Here is a 12,452-nt window from a genome sequence, read left to right as displayed (position 1 = left end):
TGCACCAAAAACAGACATGGTACAACATTCCCTATCCATCTCACGGAAAATCCTACAAACAGAACAGACAACCGTCACAGTAACTGCTAGAATTAAATTACAAGGTATTGATGAGATGGTACCTTACCCCTGCACGATTACATTCAATTTACCCTGATCCAAAAGAAAAGTGTTGGAGGGGGTACAACACCAGAGGAAGCTACCTCCATATGTGGTGGCAATGTGAAAAACTAAGAGCATTATAGCAAACGATAGAAACATATTTTTAAAATATTTTAATGGCAGAATTCACCCTAACACCTAGAATAGTTCTACTCAACGACTTACCAAAACTCCTGTGTAAACTACGACTAAACTGACTACAGATAGGACTAAACTGAGCGAAGTCACTGATAGCAGCTACATGGAAATCCCAAATAATTTTAACAAACAAAATGTGAGTAGACAAAGTTGTAGAATTATCGACTTTGGAGGAATACGTTTTTTTTAAATGTAAGCAGTTGGATAAGTTTCTAGACATAAAATTTTGGTGGGAGGAAACTATACCCCCATCGCCAACACACCGTACCCCAGAGAGTTACAACTAGATGACCCCCCCCCCTCTTTTATTGACAAACCTGGTCTGTTTCATTTCACAACATGTAGCGGTGCAGCCTCGTGAGATTTAGACAACTTGCACATTGATACCGTAAGGCAGTGTTTTTCAACCAGTGTGCTGTGGCACACTAGTGTGCCGTGAGAGATCCTCAGGTGTGCCACGGCAGACTGACAACAGTGCAGGAGTGTCCCTCTTTCAAATTTTGAAATATTGGGAGGTATGTGACAGCCTGGCTCATCAGGCATCATTTACAACCATGACATTGACATTCATTCACAGACAATCATTATGATTGTTTGTGAATGAATGTCAATATGTCATGTATAGTTTGTAGGAGGCATGGCATGACAGCACAGTACAGTGTGTGTGTGTGTGTGTGTGTGTATGTATGTATATATATATATATATATATATATATATATATATATACTGTATATGCCAAGTAGGGTGTGTGCACTCTAACCAACGACCAAAAACTGCCAGGGTGCTATTGTGTAAGGAATATGAGTGTGAAGGAATAAGCACTCACTGGTCTTCTGCCATCCGTGATATAAATTCTTTATTAAACAGTGACGTTTTGGGACTAACAAAGGAAGAGACGCTTTTAGTCCGAAACGTCATATATATATACTGTATTAGGCTACAATGTGTGATTTTGTACAATTTGAGGATGGTGGTGTGCCGCAGGATTTTTTTATGTAAAAAAGTGTGCCACGGCAAAAAAAAGGTTGAGAATCACTGCCGTAAGGATCCCCTGCATGAACTCCCTCTCCAGGTACAGAACCCTTTTATCATCCCCCTTTCTCAGAGCTGGGGACATGTAATTATTAATTGGAGAAGTTAGTAGATAAAAATAATTTGTTATAAGGTAACAGTAGTAATTGTACAACAATTTCCAATGCAAATCCTCCAAGGAGGACTCAAGGGATTTACAGAGATGATATTAGCTGGAGACAATGTAAAAATCTACATGATCAATGTTCTAAACAACCTTTCCAGGACAAACTAGTTAATATTATGTTTTGTATGTATTTTATTTAGAATGTTACTAAAGTTCATAAAAATTCCTTTTGTCAACTCAAGCTAAACAGGCAATATTCCAATCATAAGACTTTCTTAACATGTACAGTATATTTAAGGTTTGTAACTTTGATAAGTACTTGATAAAGAAATTGAATAAAAAAAATATATTTTTTTAAAACAGATAAGGAGGATCAGAAGAAAGAGCAGATAATTGAGAAACTCTTGTAGCAGATGAAATAACTAAAAGAAACAACACTTTCAAAGAAAGTAGCTTAATGTCAATCTTATGCATATATTTAAAAGGAGGAGCTTGCCAAGTTAAGATTCCAAGAAGGAGAAATTGGCTTAAATTACAGAAAGATAAGTAATTTTCCTATAAAACAAAACTGACATGAGCAGAAATCTGTCCTTTCAGGGAACTGACAGATAAACCCTTATCTAAGCCATCCTGTAAAACACGTTTCAATCACAGAATCAGAGAAACCAGTATGCCTTAGAACTAAACATTCAATTTCCATACCATCTAGTTCAGACACTTGCAAACAAGAAGGAAGAGCAAATTTAGGAATAGGAGACATAGCCCCAGAGGAAAAAGATGGCAACTGAACACCTATACTAGATTTAGATACTAAATCTTATAAAACCACAGTAGGATTACCAAGAGCACTAATGTTCTTCAAGGGCTCAAATGGAAAAGTATTCTCAAAACACTTTTCAGAAAGACTAGATAACCAATAAGTTGAAGCAGCAGCCCCCCTCAGCTATAGAAATGACTGGCCTAAGTAAGTAACTTGCTTGTAAAAAAAAGCCCTCCTGTGAAAAGACTAACTTTCTGTCAAGAGGATCTTTAAAAGAAGTACTATCTTCCAATAGAATAGTAGCCTAAGTGGAAATAACCCAACAACCTTAGGAACTGTTTTCCATAAAATCAATATTAGAAAATAGCAAAGGATATCATTTCTTACACTTGCAGAAGAGTTAAATGAGTTTCCAGACTTAGACCATTCCTTAGAAATCATGTCAGAGAAAGCATCAGAAAAAGGAAAAACTTCAGAAAATGTAACAACAATCGTGAAAACTTAATTTAAATGATTAAAAGGTTTGTCATCAGAAGCCAAAAGCCAACAAGTATGCGTTAACCTAATGAGAAAATACCCCTTATGGAAATTATGGAGCGTGCGTTAATCCAACGTGTGCAAAACCCAACGAGCGTAAACCCGAAAAAACTGCTACACACAAACTAACTATAATGGGAATAGCAAAGAATGATTCTCTTCCAGGGCAATATATAAAGAACAATATATATAAAACTATAACACTTAGTGCCCATAACATAGCCATAGATTGTCTTATATAACATAAAATGATAGATACATACCAGTAGACACTCGCCCACCATCTAAATAGCAGACAGCCAAACCAGTATTGAAACATATCAGTAGAGGTTATGGAATAGGAGTATATTGTATATCCATAAAGGAAGACAACAGACAAGTGATGTGACTGATTATGTAAAGTAAATGAAGAAATTTGCATGAGGTGAATAAAGAATCATAAACAATACCCCATAAGCATCCCATTGACAAGCACTGCAAACTGAGGGGAAACTGGGCCTCAAAATATACTGAAAATCCCTCTCTCTGAAAAAGCTCATGCACATCTTTATTTTTCAACCACCTCCAGTGGAGGCAAATAAAAGACTGAGGTAAGTGTGAAATGGGAAGGGATATTATACAGCTCTTGGAGTTTGGGATTATTTGCCTCTTCCAAGTGTAGGGAAGGTAATTCCCATGAATCGTGGACTCGCACCACCAGTTTGAAATAAACCATGAACAAGACACCAAGAAATAAACGTTTTCAAAACTGTATAATAAATTTTCCAGGTAACTTTTGACTCTTAATCAGGGTTTCAATCACAGACTCAGAGAAACCAATAGATCTAAGAACTAACTGTTCAATTTCCATGCCATCAAGTTTAGAGACTTCAGATCCTGATGAAAAAAATGGACCTTGGCAAAGAAGATCCGACCTTAGAGAAAAAGGCCAGAGAGAACAACTGGACATCTGAACCAGATCCACAAACAAAACTCTGTGGGGCCAGGCTGGAGCAACTAGAATCACTAATTAATTTTCCTGCTTGATATTGGAAACTATTCTGGGAAGAAGTACCATAGGAGGAAACACATAGGCCAGCAAAAAATGTGTTTGTTGTACAACCAAGAGGCGATCAGATTTACTTCTGATTGAACACTTCCAGATGAAGAGAACATTCCCCTAGATGAAGGAACTGACAACTGAGAAAAATATGCTTCCCAACTGAACACCCCTGGGATGTGGACTGTGGAAATTAGACCGCAATATCCCTCATGGCTAAAGGACTGCAAGTCCCCATTGATGGTTGACATAAGCCATGGCTGTGACATTGTCTGACTGGAACTGGGGAAAACATTCTCCTCTCAGTAAGGGCCAAGCTTAAAGAGTGCTGAAAATTGCACAAAGTTCTAAGAAATTTATAGGCAACCTTGCCTCCCAAGAAGCCCAAACTCCTTGTGCTGTCAGAGATCCCCAAATAGCTACCCATCCTAAAATACTTGCTTCTGTAGTGATCACAGATCAAATAGGATGGGCAAATGAAAACCCCTGAAAAATAAGCTGGTGATACTGCCACTAGGGCAGAGATTGTCTTGTTTTAAAATGTAGAAAAAAAACTCTGCACCACTGTTGAAGCATAAAAAGCTGAAGTGGTCTCATATGAAAAAGAAAATTTATGCTTACCTGATAAATTTGTTTCTTTTTAGACACGATGAGTCCACGGATCTTCATCCTTACTTGTGGGATTTCACCTCCTGGTCAGCAGGAGGAGGCAAAGAGCACCACAGCAGAGCTGCTATATATAGCTCCTCCCTTCCCTCCCACTCCAGTCATTCAACCGAAGTTAGGAAGAGAAAGGAAAAGCCAAGGTGCAGAGGTGTCTGAAGTTTACAAAAATAAATAACCTGTCTCAGAGAACAGGGCGGGCCGTGGACTCATCATGTCTAAAAAGAAACAAATTGATCAGGTAAACATAAATTTTCTTTTCTTTTTAAAGACACGATGAGTCCACGGATCTTCATCCTTACTTGGGAGATACAATACCAAAGCTAGAGTACACGGATGATAAGGGAGGGACAAGACAGGGAACCTAAACGGAAGGTACCACTGCTTGAAGAACCTTTCTCCCAAAAACTTTACCTCTTCCTATCACTAACATAGACAAAGAGAATGACTGGAGTGGGAGGGAAGGGAGGAGCTATATATAGCAGCTCTGCTGTGGTGCTCTTTGCCTCCTCCTGCTGACCAGGAGGTGAAATCCCACAAGTAAGGATGAAGATCCGTGGGCTCATCGTGTCTTTAAAAAGAAATGAGCAAAAGGAAAAGCATACAATGCTGTAATCATAGTTCATAATCATAAAGAACTGTTTAGCAAACTGATCCTCCAACCATGTTAATAAAGAAACAACAATAGTCTGTTGGTGTAATAATCGACTAAATGTAAAGCTACATTATTAACCCCTAAACCACCACAACCCCACTGCAAAGTAACCCACTACACCATTAACCCCTAAACTGTTACATTCCCACCACAAAGTAACCCACTAGACTTTTAAACTCTGAACCACCACAACCCCCACCACAAAGTAGCCCACTAACATCTCAACCCCCTAACCAGCTAACCTTCCTAACCCAACACCCCCTAAGTTACCCCAGAAAAATAATAACCTTACACGTAAAAAAACAAACTTACTTGAAAAAATAAAAAAACTAACCTTGCCTTTAAAAATAAAAAAACCTAATCTTACCTTAAAAAACCTAACATTACTAAAAAAACAAAAACCTACTATTACAGAAAAAATGCCATTACAGAAAACAACAAATTGCCAAAAACAAACAAAAAAAACAGTTATGCCTATTTTAAAAATAAATACTCCAAAATAAAAAACCTATACTTCAGCAATAGCCTTTAAAATCTTTAGGGCATTTCCCTAAAGCGATTTAGCTATTTAAAAAAAAAAAAAAATAATAATAAATAAATTAAATAAAACTACACTACTCTACAAGTAACCCCTCCCCACCAAAAAGGTTATCTAAAAAAAACTACTCTAAAAATTGCCCTGAAAGGGACATTTGGGTAGCCATTATCTTTAAAGGGGCATTTAGCATTTTTGCTGCCCATTAAAAAAAAAAATCTTTACACTAAACCCCAAAGAGGGTACTCACCAAAGTTGAATCCAGGCGGTGGTCCATCTTCATCCCGACATCTGTCTTATTTTCTGTACCCCTGCAGCAGTCGTCTTATGTTCATCCCAGTGGCAGTCTTCTTATCGTCATTCTGGCAGCGTTCTCTTCTTATAGTCATCCATCTTCTTATCTTCTGTCCTCAACGTCTTCTTCATGTGGTCACCATGATGCAAGGTATCCCCTTTATATAAAGGTACCATTGCATTTGAATTGGCTGATTTTCAATTTCAAATTAAAATCAGCCAATAAAATGAAAGCTTTTTCTATTGGCTGATTTGAACTTGAAAACTAACTACACTATTAACCCCTAAACCGCAAAGCCCCACACCGTAAAGTAATCCACTACACTATTAACTACCCCCACTGCAAAGTAACCCACTTCACTATTAACCCCTAAACCGCAATAACCCCCACTACACTATTAACCTATAAACTGCTAAAAACCCCACCACAAACTAATCCCCTAACATCTCAACCCCCTAACCAGCTAACCCCCAAATACAAATCCTTACATTACCTTTAAAAAAAAAATGCTGAAAAAATAAAAAAAACTAATCTTACCTTAAAATAGCCTAACATTACAGAAAATGACAAATTACAAAAAATAAAAAAAACAGTTGAGCCTTTTCTAAAACACACCCCAAAATAAAAAAATAAAAACTATGCTAACACTAAACTCCAGCAATAGCTTGAAGGGCCTATTGTAGGGCATGGCCCAAAAGTGATTAAACTCTTTAAAAAAAATAAACAAAAATATAAAATAAAAATATACCACTCTACAAGTAACTCCCCCCCCCCCAAAAAAAAGGCTAACTCCAAAAAAAAATTACTATGAAAATTGCCCTGCAAAAGGGCATTTAGCTCTTTTGCTGCACATTACAAAAATTAAAAAAATAAAAACCCTAATCAAAAAAATTAAAAACCCACCTGTTATGGTATTTTTTGTTTTTTATTTTTTCCGAAATGTTAGGTTATTTTTTTTTTTTTTAAGGTAAGGTTAGGTTTTTAATTTTTTCAGCTAAGGTTAGTTTTTTTTTCATTTTTCAGGTACTTTTTTTTAAATTTTATTATTTTATTTACAGGTAAGGTTACAATTTTTTCGGGTTAACATTGGGGGTGTTAGGTTAGGGAGTTAGCTAGTTAGGGGGTTTAGATGTCAATGGGTTACTTTGAGATGGGGGTTATGACAGTTTAGGGGTTAATAGTGTAGTGGGTTACTTTGCAGTGGTGGTTGTGGTGGTTTAGTGGTTAAAAGTGTAGTGGGTTACTTTGCAGTGGGCTATGCGGCGGGTTAGGTATTCATAGTGTAGAGGGGTAGCTTGCAGTGGGCTATGTGGTGGGTTAGGGTTTATTAGAGTAGGGGACTTATAGGGATTTGGGTGAGCGTGCCAATATGGATGTTAGTTTTTTTCCACATTTCTCTATCCATTGAAGTATATGGGAGGGTACGTTAATGTGGTTGCAATATTGTAAATTCTGTTATTTGCACACGTCGGTTTAGTGTGCGAGCGAAAAAGATTTACTTTCAACTTGAAACATGTGCGAGTTAGAGTGGAAGCGGAAGCTATAAATACTACTCCACTCACAATTTAGCCCTTATACGGGTATCACATAAATAAGAAGGTGGGGATATATCAGCCTGTTTACATTAAACACACTTAATATTAGTAGAAAGGTGTTCTGAAACTTCAGTTTTCGCAGGAGGATTAAGGACAGATACAAAAGATTCCATAGTGAAAAACACAGACATAACACCAATAAACAAATCAGCTCTTAGGGAATGTGTATCCAATACCTCATCCTGGGATCACAGCTATAGCTGGAGGCGCCCAAACAAATGGCAATTTAAAAGTAACAAAAAAGTGCACACTCCCATGAGCATCCACATACACACTGATGCACCCACCCACATGCACACATGTGGTCATGAATAACAAAGGTACTTTAAATGTAAAAAGTGAAATGTTTTAAAATTCTAAATATAACACCAGAAGTATGAACCCAAAAGAGAGCCCCTTATTTATGGGGTGTAACAAATCTGACCCCAGGAGATCAGCAGAGGACACACTATAGGAGTTAACTGTGGACCCAATAAGAGGAGGCAAAAGGCAATGCCCTGCAACATTCTTGGGAGGATAGTGACAGAGTTTTAATGGGAAAGAATAAATAAGACACACCCTAAACTCCTTAAATTTCACTATTGACAAACACTGCACTCTGAAAGGAAATGGGCCTCATCTGCACATCACCATTCTCTCTTGGAGTTTGGGAATCTTTGCCTCCTACTAGCGGCAGGGAACCTTTATGAAAGAAAAAAACTGTTTAAAAAAAAAAAAAAAATATATATATATATATATATATATATACACACACATATATATATATTTTAATTAATACCCAAAAAGGCTCATAAAATACAAACATTACTTAGCAAGACACTCATCTTCTGGTAAAACCAGTAGAAAGCTAAACAAGTGCTGAAAACCATCAGCAGATGATATGGAATAGGAGTAAACTGAAGAGCTAGCAGGAGGCGGCAAAGGACATATTCATGCGACACCAGTGGAGGGTTTGTGACACAAACCACACTCCATACACATCCCTCTGGCAAGGCACTAGACTTTTGACGACTGAGAAAATTGCTTCCCAGATGTTCAACCCCGGAATATCATTCACAGAGACTAGACAAGAATTGGTTCATGCCATAAGAAAATCCAAGACACTTCTCTCATGGCTAGGGAACTGTGAGTTCCCCCCGATGGTTGACATAAGCTACTGCTGTGTCATTGTCTGTCTGAAAACGGAGATGAGATTATTTTTTTAACAGAGGCCAAGATTGAAGAGTTATGAGTCCTAGAACATTTATTGGTAACCTCCCCTCTCAAGGATCCCAAACTCCCTGTGCCCCCAAACAGCTCCTCAACCTGAGAGCCTTGCACAGTCCAGAAAGGATGAGCAAAAGAAGCCCCCTGAATAATAAACTTATGATCTAGTCACAAAGTTAGAGACTGACTTGTAATGGGATCCAAAAATATCCTTTTTAATCTCTGCACCATTTATGAAGCATACAAAGCTGAAGAGGTCGTATGTGGAAACAAGCAAACAGAAATGCATCTGAAGCTGCAATCATAAGACCTATAACTTTCATACAAAGAGAAACAGTGGGGAAAGAGAGAGACTAAAAGTTCAGACAAACTGACACCAATTTTAACCTTTGCTTCTATGTTACAGAAGGACTCATGGAGACTGAATCTATTTGAAAACCCCAAAAAGTTACCTTTGTTTGAGGAATCCAATAACTTTTTGGAAAATTGATCCTCAAACCATGTTGTTGAAAAAAACAAGATTAATTTGGTATGAGATTCTGCTAATGGAAAAGACAAAAGACTAAGCTTGAACCAAGATATCGTCCAGGTAAGGAAACACTGCAATACCCTGAGTTCTGATCACAGACAAAAGGGCACCCAGACTTTGTGAATATTCTTGGAGCTGTAGCCAGACCAAATGGTAGAGCAACAAACTGAAAATGCTTGTCCAGAAATGCAAACTTCAGAAACGGGGAATGTTCGCTGTGAATTTGAATATAAAGGTAAGAAAGTTTCTGCTCTGTTAGAGAAAGACTTGTGGAGTCTATTTGAAAAACCAAAAAAGTTACCTTTGTTTGAGGAATCAATTTCCCTGTCATTCATCAAAAAATCTTGAACACCTCTATCCTTGTCTGCTCCTTGTTGACGAGGCAAAGAACTACTGGGAGAGAGAGGGAAGTGGGAGGAATACTTAAAGTTTTCTTGAAGGGTGTCTCTGCCTCCTCCTGGAGGCTAGGAAGTGAAGGATTTTGTGGACTTTTACATCCATTGAGGAAGGCAAAAGACAAGTCCCGGTGATGAATTATGGAAGGTATACGATACTTCCCATGAGGTGAAAAAAGAATCACAAGCCATACCTCAAATACATCCCTCTGAGAAGCACTGTACTCTGAGGGGAAACCAGGCCACAATATAGACAGAAACACATGTCTCTGAAGAATCAAATGCACATCTTCATTATTCAACCACCTCCAGCAGAGGCAAAGTAAAGAATGAGGTATGTATGAGGTGGGAGGGGTTTTATAGGGCTCCTGGGGTTTGGGAATCTTTGCCTCCTCCTAGTGATAAGGAAGAGCAATTCCCAGGAGTAATTGATCGTGGATGCTCACCACCTGTATTAAAGAAAAAAAAACAATAATTTTCTCAAGGGATCACTTAGGAATAATGTAGTATCACAAAGTCACTGAAAAGAGATCACATGAACGTTTCAAAGACTTCTCTGTCTGTGTTCTATATTTAACTAATTTAAAGGACTATTAAAAGGGATATGAACCCCAAATTTTTATTTCATAATTCAGATAAAGCATGTAATTTTAAACAACTTTCTAATTTACTCCTATTATCATTTTTTTCGTTCTCTTGGTATTTTTATTTGAAAAGCAGGAATGTAAGCTTAAGAACTGGCCCTTAGCCACCAATCAGCATGCTCTACCCAGGTGATGAACACCTACGAAGGTGTGCATACAAAAGTATTATACACAATTCGATAAAATAATTAAATTGTAACGTTTTTTGTTTGCTTGTTTGTTTTTAAGTATGTGCTCTATCCGAATCATAAAAGAAAATGTTTTACTTTAGCGTCTCTTTAAAATAGCTGTCCTAGCTAACCCTTTTCCTAGGAATCTCAAAGTTAACTATTTATAAAGCAGAAACCAAGGAATGAAACCCTGTTAGATTCATCTTCACACAATGATCATACTTCCAGATTAGCTGTGTGGTACATACTTACAGCCATATGTTATTTTGCCGTAAAGTGCTCAGTGAAGCTCTCAAAGGAACACTGTACTCAAAACTTCTCTCTCATCAATAAAAAAGAACAGTATTTAAACATATGGAAATTCTACAACTGCTGGCATCTATGTGCCATGCACATCTCTTTCTATGTATTATTTGCTTGTGGACTTTTTTTTTAGCTATTCAGCTGTTTCCACATTTGTCCTTTACAGGGTAACTGATGGGGACTAAAGGGACACTAAAGTCGAAAATAAACTATTACAATTTAGAAAGAGCAGGCAATAATAATAATTAAAAAAAAAAACTTTGCAATTTACTTACATTATAAAATTGAGCACAGTATTTTTATATGCTTACTTTCTGAGGCACCAGCTCCTACTGAGTTCACAGTGTACATGTATGCCAGTCTGTGATTTGCTTATGGCTGTCACATGATATAGGGAGTAGAGAAATGTAATGACATTTTGAAATTTGTTAGAAAAAAAATGTACTGCTCATTTGAAAATCAGAGCATTTTTTTTTTATTATCATGCAATTGTTGATTATGCAAATCTACTGTATTTAGTGGTCATCTAAACTCTGTACACAAAATATGACTTAACAAAATATCAGTGTGTAAATGATTTTATTAAATTTACCTGATGATTTGAAAATAGACAAACTCCTTCCATCTGATGAAACACGGGGTAGTGACTTCTGTCAATTTCATCACGACGATAAACATCTCCAACAGCCAAGAAAGCATCCAATCCTGAGTGCATCAAGTCCCACTGGTGGGCTGAAGTATGAGCACGAAGCATGTGAGTACTATTCAAATAGTAATTGTCCCCCTTTTGTCTGCTGGGATGGTCAAAAGGAATAAGCAATCTGTCAAAGTTCTGCTCTGTTGTCACAACAGGGCCTAAATCATCATAGACCGAGAAAAGTGGAGATCCAGAACGCCCCATGTATTGCTTGTAGAAGTGATCCTTGATCCTTTCTTTTATTAACCACAAAGGATGGTACATCTTGTTGTGTAGATTTTTACCAACTTTTGAAAGAATTCTGTTTGTGACATTAGTGTAATCATCTCGAGTGTAAAACCTACCAAGCAGTTCAACTTTGTTTGTCGAGTTTGTATTAGCAGTATAACTGGAAGTTATTGTTCGTACACACTCGTGACTTAAACATCTTCTTGCTGGAGTGTTTACAAGCACACTGGACTTTGAATATTGTACAGATTTCTGTTTCAGTATTGCAACCCCTACAAGTAATAAGCAAAAAATGTAAGTCATACAATGTTTTATAAGAAAAAATGTGTATGGTATATTTGTTTAAGAAATGTCAGATACAAAAGTCCAGATTTAAACTTACTGATAAATCATCACAAACACAGTAACAGTCAGTAGGATCATATTCAATAGGTAGGGATTAAATCTCCTGGCCATCTTGTGTACTTAGAAATTCATCTCAGAAGTCTAAAGGGTGCTTCATTTGATTATATATCACTCCCTCGTGTATACCCGTGAAAGGATCTATTTGGAATGAAAGTGAATATGGATGCACCCATGGTGGGACCCTAAGATGGTAAAAGGGGTGGATAGACCTTGCAGCAGGGGTGCTGTACTTAGATGGGTCAAACATTCTTTGTTGTAAAAAAAAAAAAATGTATAAAAAACTCTTCAAACTAGAGCAGGCCTGCAGGTCAGTTTACTTATCTCCAGATAGATTGAAACTGAACTGCTAGAATGGTG

At 37.3% G+C, this 12,452-nt stretch overlaps 1 protein-coding gene across 2 annotated transcripts in view; it reads right to left on the bottom strand.

Annotated features, from left to right (window-relative positions):
* Positions 1 to 12,452, bottom strand: part of FARS2 (phenylalanyl-tRNA synthetase 2, mitochondrial) — an 830,248-nt gene that overhangs the window by 586,046 nt on the left and 231,750 nt on the right. For both annotated transcript variants that reach the window (XM_053714701.1, XM_053714702.1), the window contains exon 3: positions 11,358 to 11,962. In XM_053714701.1, the coding sequence (XP_053570676.1) occupies positions 11,358 to 11,962 (605 nt within the window). The remainder of the gene's footprint in view (positions 1 to 11,357; positions 11,963 to 12,452) is intronic.

The sequence above is a fragment of the Bombina bombina genome, chromosome 5 (genome assembly GCF_027579735.1).
Source record: "Bombina bombina isolate aBomBom1 chromosome 5, aBomBom1.pri, whole genome shotgun sequence".
Lineage (NCBI taxonomy): Eukaryota > Metazoa > Chordata > Amphibia > Anura > Bombinatoridae > Bombina > Bombina bombina.
The sequence above is the reverse complement of the archived record's forward strand: the minus strand, read 5'-3'. Positions and strand labels throughout refer to the sequence as shown.